This window comes from Columba livia, chromosome 11 (genome assembly GCF_036013475.1).
Source record: "Columba livia isolate bColLiv1 breed racing homer chromosome 11, bColLiv1.pat.W.v2, whole genome shotgun sequence".
NCBI lineage: Eukaryota > Metazoa > Chordata > Aves > Columbiformes > Columbidae > Columba > Columba livia.
Window position 1 is genome coordinate 14,249,553 of NC_088612.1, and position 15,985 is coordinate 14,265,537.

Below are 15,985 nucleotides of genomic sequence, written 5' to 3' on the forward strand. Positions count from 1 at the left end.
CATGTCATCACAGAGTCTTTTTTTCCTGTTTTCCTAACTGGAAAACTGACACAGATTGCAGTGAGCTTCACATAATCATTGTTGCATGCAGAGATGATGCTATCTTAAGCTTGGTTTTAGATGGGGAGGCTATCAGAGAAAGTCTTAGACTGAAAGATCACAATTTTTTAACCTTACTGAAAACTAGCCCAGCATAATAGAATCTTGATTTCAAAGAAAGATCTTTTGAGGTCCCTTCCAATCCCTAACATTCTGTGATTCTGTGAAGAAGGAGCTTAAGAAATTGTGGAATTAATTAGTGAAGTCAGCTGAAGTGAAGATGCTGGCCGGTTTCAGCAAAGGGGAACCTTTATTTTCATTACAAGTATAAAAACTGATGTCAAGATTTAAGGCAAGGTGGGAATAAACCATGGCAGACTGATTAAGGTTTATCAAATGTAAGACAGTTGGAAGGCTTTTTCCACATAAAAATATCAGTCATTAGTTCCAGAAGTGTTATATGATAGCCCAGAAAGAAGGGAAGAAGGATTTATTAATAGGGTTGTGTATCATGGGTTGTGTCTTAGTGAGATTTGCCAAGCTAAGTAAGACCTATCATAGTAATTCAAACAAGTAACAAAAAGCTTCTTGACTGTATAAGTGGAAGAAAGAAGTTGTGGAAACTTGTGATGAGATATCAATAAAGATAAAAAGTAAGCTAGGTATGCCTCCTGAAATAAACTAGTATTTTGCCTCTGTCTTAGTAAGGCTAGTGAATGTGCAGGTGGGAAGAAGTGGAGTGGGGCTGGTGGAAATTAGACTGTTGAGCTGGAAATCATAATATCTAAGATAATTAGGAGCTAATAGTTCTGAAGAAAGAGGCCTTTAATAATATCATTAAAGATTTCTGAAAGAACTGACATATGAAATTATAGGTTCTGTAAAAAAGACTTATAATAAACCAGAAAAGTAGAGAATAAGGCTTGATGACTGAAAAAGTAACAAGAGCATCCATGGTCGAGTAGTCAGTATGCAAATTTTTGATAAGTGCATGGAAAGGAATATGGTGATGTGGCTGTCTTAGAATATCACAGCCTAGACAGTGTTCTTTGCCTTAGTTTTACATTCTGAAAGATGTGAAACTGATGCCTAGCTCATTACAGTATGTCTACTACTGTAGCTTTACTTTAAGTACTGTACCTCATTAGTAATTTCCTGCAAGTCCAGGAGGCAGTTTGCATGGAGGCACAATCCATAGTAGTCTGTTCTGCTTTCATTTATCTCTCTTTCTTCAGAAAACAAGAATTGCTGACATTCTTTCTAATAGCTTTAATTTCAGAGGGAGAACCAAGAGCAAAATCTTTGTTTCTATGTCTTTTCAATGAAATTCTATCTCTCACTTAGACAGCTGGAGAGTTTTAAAGTGAGTTAGAGCTCAGCTTTCCTCATGCATCCTTCAAACAGCAAGGCACCATTACTATGTTTTCGGACTCAGGTTACTGAGATTTTATTTGATCGCCATATAGTCTTTTTGCTCTTATTCCATTGATATTGTACAGACTCTGAGTCAGTGAGTGAAATAGAACGTAAAGGACCCATAACAATGTGGGGTCATGCTATTGTTGACTTAGGAAGCCTTTAATACTGGAGTCTATCCCTGTGCTGTAAGCCTGGGATAAAAGAACTTTAGTCATAGCCGCACCAGTGGGTACTATGGCAAGTTAATTTGCTAACTGAATGGAACCCTAAAATACAGATGGGTGACCAAAATGTTACATAATGGGTAAAAGATGTGTTTATTTTGAGGTCTGGAGTTCCTCATTTCACACATGAGTTACAAGGGTTGCTTTGTTTTGATTTCATGCCAGAATGACTAAGTAGTCAAATTACTAAAGTATTTCAGGGTCTGCTAAGCATTTATAATGACATGAGAAATCATAATGGATTTGTTTTGGTAATATCTGTATTTCTGTAATTTTTTTATTATAAATGTGTTATTTTAATATACTGATAATGAACTATAATACTCAACATTCTAGTAAAAACAAATTGAAACAACTGTTTCTATTTTATATAAAGTTAATTGTTTGAATAAACATTGGCACATTTCATTTACCATGAAATGTTATACTTTTTAATTTAAACACCCTTTTGAATCTGGGAATTTCTGCGTGAGACACTGTTCTCATCTTCCCTGTCTCATTCTCCAGAAATACCACAAGCAAGTAGAAATAACAATAAATATTGGAGGGAAAGGTGGATCATATTCTATTAGTTTTTAAACAATAAGGTATTAGCAACTGTGGAAAGAGCAAAATGGTCAACAAACAGACAATACACACGCACACAGAAAGCTGGAGCGCTCAGCTGTTCTTTTGTGTCTCAAAGTGAGCAAGGACAGGGCACTTTTTATTACGTGATGGGCTTTCTTCCTACAAACAAGTGAAATGAAGTACCTCTTGCCATTTGTTTTTGCAAACATAATTGAAAAATACTTAAGATACCACCCTCATAAATTCTTGTCTTCTGTGAAAATGCAAACATGAGTCTATTGACTTCAGAGTTGTTTGCAATAAGTGTGAAAAATGGACTAGTTAGTTTCCGTGACAATTTTAGAATAAATACAGAACGGAAAAAATGTAGTGACCTTGTAATTCACTTCCTTTTGGTGAAGTGTTCCCAATGGCCAGCTGTATACCTGCTCTTTAGCTGGTACCAGCTGTGGGAAGCAGACAAATGAAAATGTGGACATGAAGGTTGCTTTTTAGTTAGGAAGGATCAAAGGGGTTTAGCTTGGCTTTAGCTTGTTTGTTTGCTAAACACAAGGGGTTTTGGTCACATACTTGAGAACTGTGTGTGTAGGTCTATATAAATATAGACAGATGGATTTCTCCCCCCCCCCACACTTAGATATTAAAAAGCAACATAGGCTGTGAACCTAGTGCAAGATGGTAAGCAAAGGTGATAGCATCTAAAATATTATTAGAACTCAAATTACATTCACTCATAATGAACTCAACAGCTGCTTTTAATCCTAAAGCTGGCACAAAGAACTATTATGTCTAATAAACCTTTGTAAAACCTGATACTATTGCTTTTCTCAATTCTTTGTCGTTAGCATTCTTCAGATCCAACTGTGATAACTGTTGCCTTAAGCTGCAGAAATGGTTTATTGTTTTAAGAGAATGTATTAGATATAGGAAAGGTAGAATGTGCAGCACAAAGTCCCACATGGTACATACCCAGAGCCTATCTTAGCTGCTGTGAAAAGTTTGAGCACATTTTGGCAGACAACTGCTTTTTTCCTTTGTGCATACTAATTATGTGTTTACTAATGAATAGTGCAAGGGGATAAGTGAAAACAGTTTCCACCTCCCGCAGCAAGAACTGTGTCCTGCTGCCCTTCTCTTCTTATAATCTTGTATATATTTGCACGTAGCTTCCTGATCCTAATCAGATACAGTACTTTTTCTCTCTCCCACTGTTTTTCTGTGAGGTTGCTTTTACCATGAGATGTCCAACAACAGTGGCAGTCATCTTGGAAATATGATAATTGTCCTCTAAATAATTCCCTAATGTGAGATCTTGGGAAGGTTGCACAAATTTGTCACAGCCTTTGAGCACAGTGAGAGCACAGTAGAACTTCAGAGTGGTCCATTAGGCAAGTTCCTACATAAAACAACAACCCTTTCTTCAGTTAACAGTTGCATTTTTAATTAGTCGTTCCTTTTACTACAAATTTTGCTTGATTTTTTTTTTTTCCCCATGTCTGTCTTAATAGCTAAAGCGATTACAGTGGAATAAATTCTATGTAATTCTCACATTATAACTTTTTCATATATTTAATGAATAAATGCAGCTATTGTATATATGAGTGATTCAATTTTTTTATATATAAAATAATATTTTACTATAAAACATATAAACCACCGTTATTATTATTAGGTTTCTATGTGACAATGAGAGCTTTTAGGAAATTACCCAGCTGTTGAGAGCACAGCCACCTGCTAACGTTTGTAGTACAGTAACTGTTATGACCTTAGGTTTCAGGAATGCCTTTTACTGTTTTGAAACTATACTGTGACATAACATATGCAACTGCATGCATTGCTGCCATTGTTTGTATTCATATATTCATTTCAAAGCTACAGAAACAGTGTAGATGACTTCTTTTAAACATGTGATTAACTAAAAATATATCATTTAATATTATGGTGTGGTAAAAAAAAGGCCTAAGGTAAAATTTCATGTGCAGTACTTGTTTAACCTTCACATTCTTAGCATTGCTTTTGATTTTTTTGTATGCAAGAATTCCCAGTGGCTTTTGAAATACCTTTAGTGAGATAAATCTGTAACTTAGAGCTGCTTAGCTGTGATGGTGCATTTATGCAAGTCCATGTGTAACTCTTGTAAAGCAGGGAAGAATGCTGTGACCACTGAAACCTTTGTCAGTCTTTTTGGAGGTACAGTAATTGGCATAGAGGTTCACTGTGTTCCCCGGGTGATATTCATCATAGTAAACATTGTGCAGGGAGTAGCACAAATGCTGTGGTAACATTGCCTGTGAGTAGAAAGGCATTTGTGAAGACTTGAGGGCAGCCTCAGCAGGAATGAGAAGCAAGAAATGTATCTGGGCACTAGGAACTTTTTTCTTCAGCCCTAAATTTTCAGTAGCAGCTTCTAGGCAGTTTAGTTTCTCTTGGATCCTCAGAATTTTCTTTCTTTTCTTCCAGTCAAGTCCAATAGGGAGATAAATTAATTCTGTATTCTTGTCTTGATTCTTTATTAATCAGGTCATTTTTTAACATCTTACTGATGGAGAATATAATTTCCTTTTGGTTATTGAATATGGAACTGAAGTATTTCCAGAAACTACAGAAAACATGTGTTTTAATGAAACAAACAAAAACCACCTCCTCCCCAAATCCTGAAGTCAGTGCTCTCCTGGTATGACAGACATAAAATTGACTGGAGGAGGGAAGCAATGTTCATAGCCAGTATGCATCAGAGTCTGTTGAAAAAGAGCTTTTACTGTTCTCACAGACATAAAGAACTGTAATTGTCTGTAGAGTGTCTCGAGTTCTAGACACTTCTCTGCAGTTACTAGTTTGTGTTTAACAAAATGAAACTTTAAAGTAGACTACTGAGCAGCTTAAAGGTAAGGTGCCATTTCAGAGCTTCATACATAGGTATGAAGAAAACCATGGTAGAAGGTGTTTGAAGAATGATGGGATGGTCTGGAACTCAGTTCCCTGCCACACGATATGTGTCACATGCAACATTTTAGAGTGCAGTTCCCTGCTACAGAATATATATACTGAACATCAGCAATGCGCACTGTGATTGGAAAATGCCTACAATAAACACTGGGAATAACATGGGCCTCCCAAAGTGTTGAAGATTGTAGTTGTAAACTTCATCTGAAATCATGCATATGTCTTGAGTTCTAAGAAAAAGCAATTTTTTTTTCTCATTGTGTAGGTATAAATACTTCATGTGTATATGTATATACACATGTATAATATAGATAAATGTAAATTAAATATTTTATTTATTTTTTTAATCTTTTCTTTCTGTAATAGATTGAACAAATGAGGACAGAATTACTTCAAGAAAGAGCTATAAAGCAAGATTTGGAGTGTGACAAGATTTCATTGGAAAGACAGGTAATTATGGCTGACATATCATCACATTAGCAAGGTAATAGGCTTGGTGTCTGCCTTCATTAGGAAATTCAAATAAACATGTAAGGAAACAGTATTTGGTAGCTGACACTCTCCTACCATAGTGTGCTGCTGGTAGTATGTGTTAGGAAGAATAGATTAAAAACCATGAGTATCTTAATATTTATACTCAAACTATTATATTCAGAATTAAGTCTTCTCTTAGTATTTTTTCTTTCTATACCCCCCCACTCTAGCTTGAGGTTTGTCATAGTTTATATATTTCCTATACTAAACATTCATGCCGTGCATACATCTGTTTATATAATAAGGTATTTTTGTTGTAGTGAGCACAGGCATCTCTCTACCACACAATTCTGTCTATATGTTTGAGGATCAAAGAAATTAAAAATAAGAAATGTGACAGCTGATATGGTACACTTGTTTTAGAATAAAACTGAATATCAATACAGAAACTTTTAAAAAGCACTTATATAGAAGACCATAGAATATCAAAGACACTGTTATCCAGTTTAGCTGTAAATCCTTTGACCACTTGTGGAGGAGCTGTTCTTCAAATTCTTAGCAGTACTTTAGGAACATTGCTGAAGGTAGATCATAATTTCAAGCAATTTTAGTGATTTTTTTTTTTTTCCAGTCAATTTTCGTTGAGTATTTCCTTCTACAGGAGCAAACAGGTGAAAAAATGACATGCCTCTGAAAGAAAAGATACAGATTTGGTAGAGAACTTCTACTCTGTTTTCTGGAAGGGAATATTATTCATATGCTTCAATATCTGTGATGGAAAGTACATTAAAAATACTTTCTAGCTTTTTGCAGCATTTTATTCTGCTCCCAGTGCTCTCTGAAAGCAAGATTATCATCATCACCCCCCACTGAGATCCAGAGGAAAGCTATCTTAACAAGTCATAGTATTATTGACAGTCTCAAGAACATAAAACAAATTGTAATGAGAACATGTTTATACCAGACACCTAATTTGGTGCCTTAGATGGTATGAAATTAATTGTTTGAGAATAAAGAATGCCACCTACTGGTATATCTGATGCGTATCCTTATACTTTAGTTCTGACTTTTCTATCATAGATTTTTTACTATTTATGATTTGATATCATGGTTTGAAGTTTGTAACAAAGAGCTTTAGTTTCTGTTCCTCATGTAACTCTTCTTTTCTGGCAACTTCTTCATTAGGTCCCCATTGAAAACCTCAGTTACCTAGCCTCATAAAAATAAAATTGTGTATCTGAGGAAGAAGTCTGTTTTCATAAATACTGCAGCTTGCAAAGCTTCTCAAACTATTTATGTAGTAGGAGTAGCATTGGATAGTTAAGAAAGGGGGGGGAAACCCCACAGTAACAGCTTTGATAAAGTGATATTGGATGCAAGTAATTTCTTTGTCTACTTGTTTTAGCTGTACACTACTGAGTGACAGGGGAAGGATACAGAATTTGACAAAAGAATTGTGTGGAGAGTAAGACAGATCCAAGGCTATTTGAGAAATTTTGGCTTATTAAAAAATGCTGTCCAAAGTTCAAGGGTCTGTTTAAGCCTAAAATTTTGACTCCTGTTAAACACTAAATTATTTTAAATAAAGCACAGTAATGGAAGATTTGTTTGTACTAAACAGTAAGTTGTCACTGACTCTTTTTCTGTATTTACTAAATTAAAAAGATACTGATGACCTTATGTTTGCCTGGAGAAATTTATTTTGTGTTAAGGTAGTATTTGTTAATATGAGCATGTATATAGTAATCAAGTATGTTCTAACCATAGAACAAAGACTTGAAGAGCCGAATCCTTCACCTGGAGGGCTCTTACCGATCCAGTAAAGAGGGACTTGTTGCTCAAATGGAAGCGAGGATCACAGAGCTAGAAGAACGACTTGAAAATGAAGAGAGGTGAAACCAGTTATTTTAAGATCAAAACATGCATGTTTATGTTTGTTAATATGGCCTCTTGCTAATATTTAAGTCTCTAATACAATTAACTTGGTTATTTTTTTCTCACCAAATTAAATGGTTACTGTTTCATGCAACTATTGCAAATTTCCTTTTTGACTGAAAGTAAACTGGAAGTTGCCTTATAAATTAAAAAGTGGGCACAGTGCTAACGTTAATGTCTAATATCAATAACAGTCTTAGAAATATTAGCTATATTTTAACACTTCATTGTTTAATTTCATTGTTTAACTTCATTGTTCACTTCATTGTTTAATCCTGGAGGAATGTTTTTTTTTTTTTTCTAAGAGTTGCTCTGGAGCCGGAAGAAATTCCCTTTAGTGGTTCATGCTTTTGAACAAATTTCTTAAAATGTTGCATGGAATCAGTAAATCAAAGCAGGGGCCATTAGTATTTCTTGAATTCTTACAAGATTTCTAAGGAATCATGTCAGCATGATTGGAAGTATTTCAGTTGCTTTTTTTACAAGCCTGTCTTTTGTTTAATAGGGATAGAGCTAATTTACAACTGAGTAACCGCAGACTTGAGAGAAAAGTGAAGGAGTTAATGTTGCAAGTAGATGATGAACATCTCTCCTTGACTGATCAAAAGGACCAGGTAAAGACTAATATGCTAATATCTGATATGAATCCTACTAGCATAATTCATCATATATAAAAGACATCAGAAGGATAGAGGTAGATAACTGATTACTTTCTTGTTTATGAACTCAAATTTAGTGAGATTCCTGTTCCCATTGTCATGATGTTCTTTAATCTAGTATTTGTTATTAATTTCTAAAGTTATGAAAAGCAAACACTTATAAAACAATGCTATAATTATTTTAAGAAATAAAGCAAATAACAGACTGTGTGTGATCCTATAAATATATACACCAGCATATGATCCCATAAATATATACACCAACTAATAATATGTTCTGTTTTGCCATCACAAAATTTTGTTTAAAGAAATAAGCTGTTTATTGTTGAATATAGGCTATAAGTACTAAGCATAAGTTGATACTGTAATAGCAATGTACTCTGCTATTCCTGTGGTCTTTGTTGATTCCTTGCTTCAAACGTGGTTTGTTTTAGTGTGTGAGACAAATAGTTAATGTTCTGCCTAGAGAATTAACAGTTTGTTTCAAACATCTCTTCAAGCAACGACCTTTTGAAATCCTATGGGTTTTTAAAATATATTTTATAGTATCTATCTGGTAAAGTTGCTTACCTTAGACACACTGATAGCTCCAGTCTTCCCTAACTGATAAACAGTTCTTGCTGTCACATAGTGCTGTCTTACTCTACCAAAGGTATGTTTGCTTGTTGCTGTTTTTACTTAAGAAATTATATCCCGTCACTTTTCTCAAAGTCTAATGCTGATTTTTCAAATACTTCTGAAGCATAGCATTACAGTGTCACTACACTGGCAAAGTTGTGTCTTTATTCTCCCTTTCATAGATGCTGGAAGAATAAAATACCTTTATTAAAATAGTCCTCTAATCAGCTGACATGTAAATATTTCAGTTGAATTTGCGTTTGAAAGCAATGAAACGTCAAGTTGAAGAAGCTGAAGAAGAAATAGACAGACTGGAAAGTGCTAAAAAGAAACTCCAGAGGGAACTGGAAGAGCAGCTAGACATGAATGAACAATTGCAAGGACAGCTTAATGCTGCAAAGAAAGAATTAAGGTAAGATGACTTGTCAGACCTTACAATTACGGATCACACCACCACTCACAAGACTGATCTTTTGCTCCTTTAGTCCATAAACTGAGGGCTTCTCTAACAAACTTTGAGTTTGTCATAAGCAGACAGAATTTAAGAGACAAACCTGTGAAACTCTTCTGTGTTTCCTTTCTCTGCAAAAGTTCTCCAACTTTCCTGCTGAATAAAGTCATTGAGGCAGGGAAGAAAAAAATGGAAAAAGGCATTCAACACTCTTTTGGTGGTAATAAAAATTTCCTGCTACAGCTATCCTGTGTTAGCTTTCCCCAGCCATCTTTGAACATCTCAGTATGCAAAGTTCACAGTTTCCCCTCTCTGTGACTTTAGTTAGAGGCGCCTGAAAATATGATTGATTGATCTTTATTCTATTGCATGTTTCTTTCATGTAAGATACAGTGTATGATAAACTACCCTATTGGAGCACAAGTTTCTTCAACATCCTTTAAAAATGAAAAACCTGCCTGTCAATGTTTTAAGCTTTGCATAAGTTTTCTGCAAGTAGTTGTGCAATTTTAATAGCAAAGATATGTGTATTTTTGTTTTAGTAGACTGAAGAAGTCACCAAGTAAAGTGTTGGCCGATTCTGATGATGATGACGATGACGATTTCAGCACAGATGGTGACAGTCTTTGTGAAGTACCTTCAGGGAATAGCTTTTCAAAAGATGATGACACAAAAATCTGAATAAGTATTGAATCTCTGATTCCTCGAAAGTACTGAAAATTATCAATGAACTAGATGTTCTAGAAGCCAAATGACATAAAGGGATTTAAGTGTTGGGAATATAATGTTTCCATCCGTACTGTGCCATTTTCTTACTTAGATCTTCACTGTCTATTATAGAAAACAGGATTGCATTATAAAACAGCTATAAAACATGGATATATATATATATATATAACTGCTACTGAAAACAGAGGGATAATGTTTCATGATGGAAATGTGATTTTGCTAATATTCTGTTTAAGTAAAAAGCCATTTGAAAATATTTCAAAATTAGTTTGTAGTTATTAAAAGCTTTTCCCTAAAATTAAAGAAAACACAGGAGATTATTTAATGATTGTAAGCAGGGGGAAATTATGTATAAAATGTAAATATTTAAAATCTGATCTTTTTATTGCCTAGTACTATTTTGTAAAGTTTTTAATATTATATAAATCAGTTTCATATGTAAAGTACTTAAATTTATACTGAATGCTATATTTGGGTTTTGTCTAAGAAGAAAACAAAATTAATATGTTTTGTGCATTACAGAGCAGATTCACAGGTCCTGAGCCCGGAAGAACATTCCCATTTTAAAACCAGTGCAAGTTTTATTGTATGTATTCCCTATATTAGAGACCAAATGTTAATCCTGCCTGTTGACTTTAAAAGGACCATCACATCTGCGTGATGAGTGAGGATTGCCTACAGCTTTCTTGTAAACTGCCTTTAAGAAGCTTTCTGTTTGTAGTCGGGGAGGGTGAGAATGAGGTCAGTTATTACTTGGCGTCTTTTCATTTCCTGAAACGGACTCCATATTGCCAGAGGCAAGACATTATAGGCCTGCTGGTTTGAGGGCATCAGGGCAGGCTTATCTTAAAGTCTTTAAGGAATTCCACTCATTCCTGTAAAATTACTTGTGGTCTTTGAATTAGGTCCATGCTTAAATCTATTTGTTAATATTTCCCAAAATTTTATGCACCTGGCAAGAAATTGCACCAAGGAAACAAAGTATGTAATCTGATATTTTCTCTCTAAGCTGTTCTTCAGCATCAGTTTGTGGTATATTGCAGTGTTTGGTCATATATGCAGACATATATTAGTATTTCAGTTTGCAGAAGTATCTCCATTTTGGGTGATCCATCCGTTCAACAAACTTTGTGGGAAATTTAACAGGAAAAAAACCCCAAGCTTTGCAGATTTTATTTTAAAAGCATTTACCATTTTATTGCTAAAAATATTTTTGTAATTTATATTACACCAGACTGTTTTTGCTCCTTCACAAATCTAGAATTCTAAGTAAAGGGCACTACTACATAATTTTGTTAAGAAAGCATAGTTAGGTGCTATCTGATTATTAGTATTTGTCCCCAGTTAGAGGTTAGTGGGCCACTTCATAGTGGGATGTCACTGTAAAAAATACTTTAAACTGAAGTTGCTGGGAGCTTCCATTATGCCCACAAAGGCATCTACTGAAGAGGACAAATTAAACAGCTCTGAAAGTGAGGCTGATGGACTTGGTTAAGGCAAAAGTCCTGACAATGGCAGTATCCATTTTCATATGATTATATGAAATGAAACTCCTGCCTGCAGGATCAGAAATATGCTCATACATTGCAGATTATAGACTCTTCTGCTGTGTAATTCCCTTCAACTTGGTGTTGGTGGTTTGAGATATATGGGAAATAATATGAACAGCATTTTTGTAATACTCTGTCTCTGAACCTTGTATATATTTTCAAATAGCAGACATCATATAATTTTTTGCAGTACTAGTTTTACTATTTGAACAACACAGAAACAACCTTTCCTTGAAGAAGGTCTGCACTATACTGTACTGATAATCATCATATAGCCTGCTGTGATTTATTTGTTGTTGCTTCATTTGCATGTTTTTGTAGGCTTAACTTTAAACAACTGATTCCAACCTCCAGCACTCTGTCCTAATGTTCACAGATGACTATTATTTCAAACTACTGGAAGAAAGTCACTTAATATTACATCTACCTCTGGTTACTAAACTGTAAAAGAAAAATTCACTTAAAATAAACGGTCAGTCAGCTCTTTCTGTTCTTTGTACGTGCACATAGCTTGATATGACAATTGAATTTTATATGGAAGATGCATGTGTTTAAAATATAAAAGAAAATAATAATCTGGGGAATACTGATGCTGTAAACAAGTCTCTGCATTTTCCTCTTTTTGGATAACTACTTTCTTTGTAACTTGGAAAGCAGGTCGCTGGTATAAAATCTAGAAGACTCCTTTTCTCATTTGAACTTATAATAAGTTAGAAGGAAGGAGACACATTGTTGTGGACTCCTAGTGGGAAAGATCTTGCTTATTAGACCTTCCTCCCCCCATGTCTTCATAAAAATAACTGGTCTTTGTTCATTTAGGCTTGGAAATGGCATTTCCTCTTTAGAGTTCTCAAATGATATGAGTAAAATCAAAATAAAATCTGAAGATGTTGAAAAGGGTACTTCAAATCGTTCACAAACCAGTCGGTAGCTGTGCTTCTTGAGACATGCTAGCTATGGTGAGGGTAGGGTCTGGGTCTTGATTGTCATGAAAAAACATTGCTAATAGTTTAAGGATGTCTGATTTGTTTACTCCATCTCATGGCAGTTTTTGATCAAAACTCATCTTAAGTCAAGGTTTAGTTTAGAAAAACTTCCCTGATATTTCTGTGTAATCTAGTTCTATTAATAAATGAATTTCAGAAGAAGCTCTTACTCCATAAAAAGAAGGAAGATGGAGAATATGTGAAGAAAGATGATAGTGAGACATTCAGTCCCTAGAACTTCGTACAAATACCAGAATTTCTGGCGTATTACAGAGGGACATGGCTTGAATTCTGAGCTATAGAGACCTTCAGTTTTCTTTGATGATACCATAATATCTCATAAACAGACTGAAGCTAAATCACTTTTGATATAAGCCTGACCTGATGACTTACATAGTGGGTGCTTTTCTCTCAGTGTAAGTAATCTATAATGAACAATGATCTTTTTGTCATCTCTGGGATTAATGGCCTTTCATAGCCCACTGACATTTTGACCATTTTTATGTGGTGAGAGATTTTCTATAAAAACAATATTTTTTCCTGTTATAAATTTTGTTCTGCCTAAATATACATGTTCTTCAAACAGCTGTGTAAGATTGCTATATTCAATTCCTGACAACTCATGCCTTAAGAAGACTTATTCCTGGTTTTGAGAATCAAACCCATGTTCCATTTCGAGCATTTTCACTAATATGTTACACCCTGGCACATCTTGGTTTTCTGAGCCTACTTTTGTAGGTAAGAGAATACAAGGTAACTTCTACAGGTGTGTTTTGATGTTTTATATCACTAACCTTTGGAAAGTACTCGAAAGGTCTTTCAGTGGCAATTGCTATACAGTGCAAAATGTGTAAATGTAAAACAAACAAGAAAATCCTTCTGTCCTCCATAGACTCCTCACTCACTGTTCAAGTAATAAAACTAGGGATGGTAGTCACATATAATGGATTTTAATGCCCTGGAGTTTGGAAGGCATCTCTGTTCATAAAAGCATTAAGGTCTTTCAGACATCATATCTCTTTTTCGTGCATGGAGACAGAAAAAGTAAGAGTCATCATGTTCTTGCTGTACCTGCTTCCTTGTGCTGTACTTCATTTAAGGAAAATCCTATACTATGCAAATAGTTTCTCAGTTCAGCAGTGCCAGTTGCTGTTAATTGTTCAATCACCAGGCAGGTTTCCCCCACACAATGTAGTCTCTTGGTGATGAGACTATAACTTGTTGATTAATCTGCGTATTCCTCCAATTTATCCTCATTCTTCTTAATTCTTTCCTTTTTCCTGATTAAATATTCTGTTCTGATTTATGGCCGATTTTCTAAATTATTCCAGAAGCCATGTGCATTCCTCATTTTTTACAGGCCAGCTGTGTGCTTTGCTGAGTGAGCTTCGCAGTACAACAACTTCAGCTTTTAGGCCTTTTCTGGATCACACAGCATATTTCAGTAATTAAATGTTGATGCTTTTAGCTTACTGGAGCTTCCTGTCCTATGAGTAGAGCTACACATTTCAGCTGCTTAATTTCTACCAACTGCAGTTATCAAGTAACATTGCAAAATGTTCAAAGACTTTGCTGAAAGAGCAACATTCTGTAGCGATTGCCAGGGTTTATAGCACATTTAATTTGTTCTTTTTTGCATAAGGTGCTGATTAGGCCACATATTTAACCCTCTGACCCTACTATGCTATAGTGGGGAAAACTTAATTGTTATTTCAAAATTTATTTGTGAGCACTGAGCTATCAAGAAAAAGGTATAGAAATGAATAGAAAGTGAGTTTTGTATTATAGGGTTTTCTTTTAACAAGTAAGAAAGGAAAGACTTAATAAGAAGGGGCGTAAAGTTCAACAGAAAAGGTCAAGTGCGGTAGTGAATTGGGCTCACCTACCTCAGTAGCATTTTGACAGCTCTTTAGTGGTTACTACCAGTGAGCCTCATGTGAGGTCAGCAGAGACTGTGTTTTATGTAAGAGGGAACATTTGATCTTTTCTCCACTTCTTATAATAATTTGCTGTTTTATTCAGATCCTGAAGCTTCATGCCATTAGCAGAAGAACAGGCAAAACAAATTTACTTAAAATCTGAGCACAGGTGGATGATTAAATTTTAAGCTCTCCAAGTTCCTCCTCCTACAGTAGGAAAACTGTAGGAACACTTGATGTGAGTGCAGAAAAGGGACCCATTACAGGTAACTTGAGTTGTTCTATGCTTTCTGTGTACTTCTTCGGCAGAATGGGCTTTCTGACCAACATTTTATATATTGAGTTACAAAGCTATTTTCACTAGTTTCAAGCAGTCCTTTTACTTTGGTTGCATGCAGTCTGGCTAGGATGAAACCTACCAATGGCATAATGTGAATAGAGAAAATATACATGGTAAGAAAGATAAATGCAGGATCCAGTTCTGATTAATTGGATTTTGACCCTTCGCTTCACTCCTCTTAAAGAGCCTGGCACTGAATATTGTTTAAGCCATCTTAAACCTGCAGATACCTAACTTGGGCTGGGATGGATGTAAGGTTTTATTTCCAGGGAAAGACTGTGAAGGTTCAAGATCAGGATGGTGGGGAGCACACTGAAGTTGTGCTAGGAAATGCCTATTTCCTGTATGCATTTGCAGCAAAGATTCTCAAGAGAGTGCAGCTGAGACAAATGATAGTGCTGAAAAAGGAGCAGCATATGTTTCTGATATTTCTGTGGTTGCTCTGTTAATGGAGACTGATTAGTCGCGTTCCCTTGTGCAGCACGGCTAGTTCTGTTTTGCAGAAATGTTTTCAGAATCTTCAAACCTTGGATAACCAAGTGCCTGCCAGTATCAGATATGTCTATTTTGTGTGATTCACATTTTATCTTTTTTCCAGAAATTGTGTGTGTAGTTCTGTGTTTTCCCTTGGATTTGTTTTTTTGTCAAAGATGTGTTTACTTCTGTGTGTTTTTGTGAGAGAGAAAGAAAACATCGCTGTCTTTGGAGTGGAAAGAGACTGTCTGGCATTCATCCCTGGGAAAACTCTGGCTGTGCCAGAAATGAAATGTACTTTTCTAGAAAGCATTTCCACTGTGCACAGGAGAGCTGAGCTGTTCACTAGAAGTTTGCCTCCCCCAGACACAGAACTGGTTCTTCTCAGCCCAGCCTGACCTTTATTTTCCTGGGAGGTAAGGACTCAGACCTGGAATTTGAGTTGGCTGAGGCTGCTAGCATGTGATTTCTGTACTACAGATGAGACTGAGATTGGTATACTTTTAATTTTGTTCTTCAAGTCTTTTGGTTAAAGTACAGCAAATACTATTTAAGGAAGAAAGACTCATTGGGTATTTGTGACTAAAGCATGCAAGAGCAAATACATGTGCACATACACACATTCTGAAGGCAGAGAAAGATGGGTGTGCATCAC

The 15,985-nt window shown here is 35.4% G+C and overlaps 1 protein-coding gene across 11 annotated transcripts in view; it reads left to right on the forward strand.

The window, feature by feature from the left end:
• The window catches only part of CGNL1 (cingulin like 1), a 56,542-nt gene extending 43,362 nt beyond the window's left edge, over positions 1 to 13,180 (forward strand). For 7 of the 11 annotated variants that reach the window (XR_010475239.1, XM_065075984.1, XM_065075982.1 and 4 more), the window contains 5 exons: positions 5,562 to 5,645; positions 7,437 to 7,561; positions 8,110 to 8,218; positions 9,130 to 9,293; positions 9,875 to 13,180. Coding sequence is in view for 7 of the 11 variants with exons in the window: in XM_065075984.1 (XP_064932056.1) it covers positions 5,562 to 5,645; positions 7,437 to 7,561; positions 8,110 to 8,218; positions 9,130 to 9,293; positions 9,875 to 10,013 (621 nt within the window). In the remaining 4 variants the exon portion in view is untranslated. Of the gene's footprint in view, positions 1 to 5,561; positions 5,646 to 7,436; positions 7,562 to 8,109; positions 8,219 to 9,063; positions 9,294 to 9,874 lie in introns of all 11 variants that reach the window. The other 4 variants (XR_010475236.1, XR_010475237.1, XR_010475238.1 and 1 more) reach the window with 3 other exon arrangements.
• The last annotated feature ends 2,805 nt before the right edge of the window (positions 13,181 to 15,985 follow it).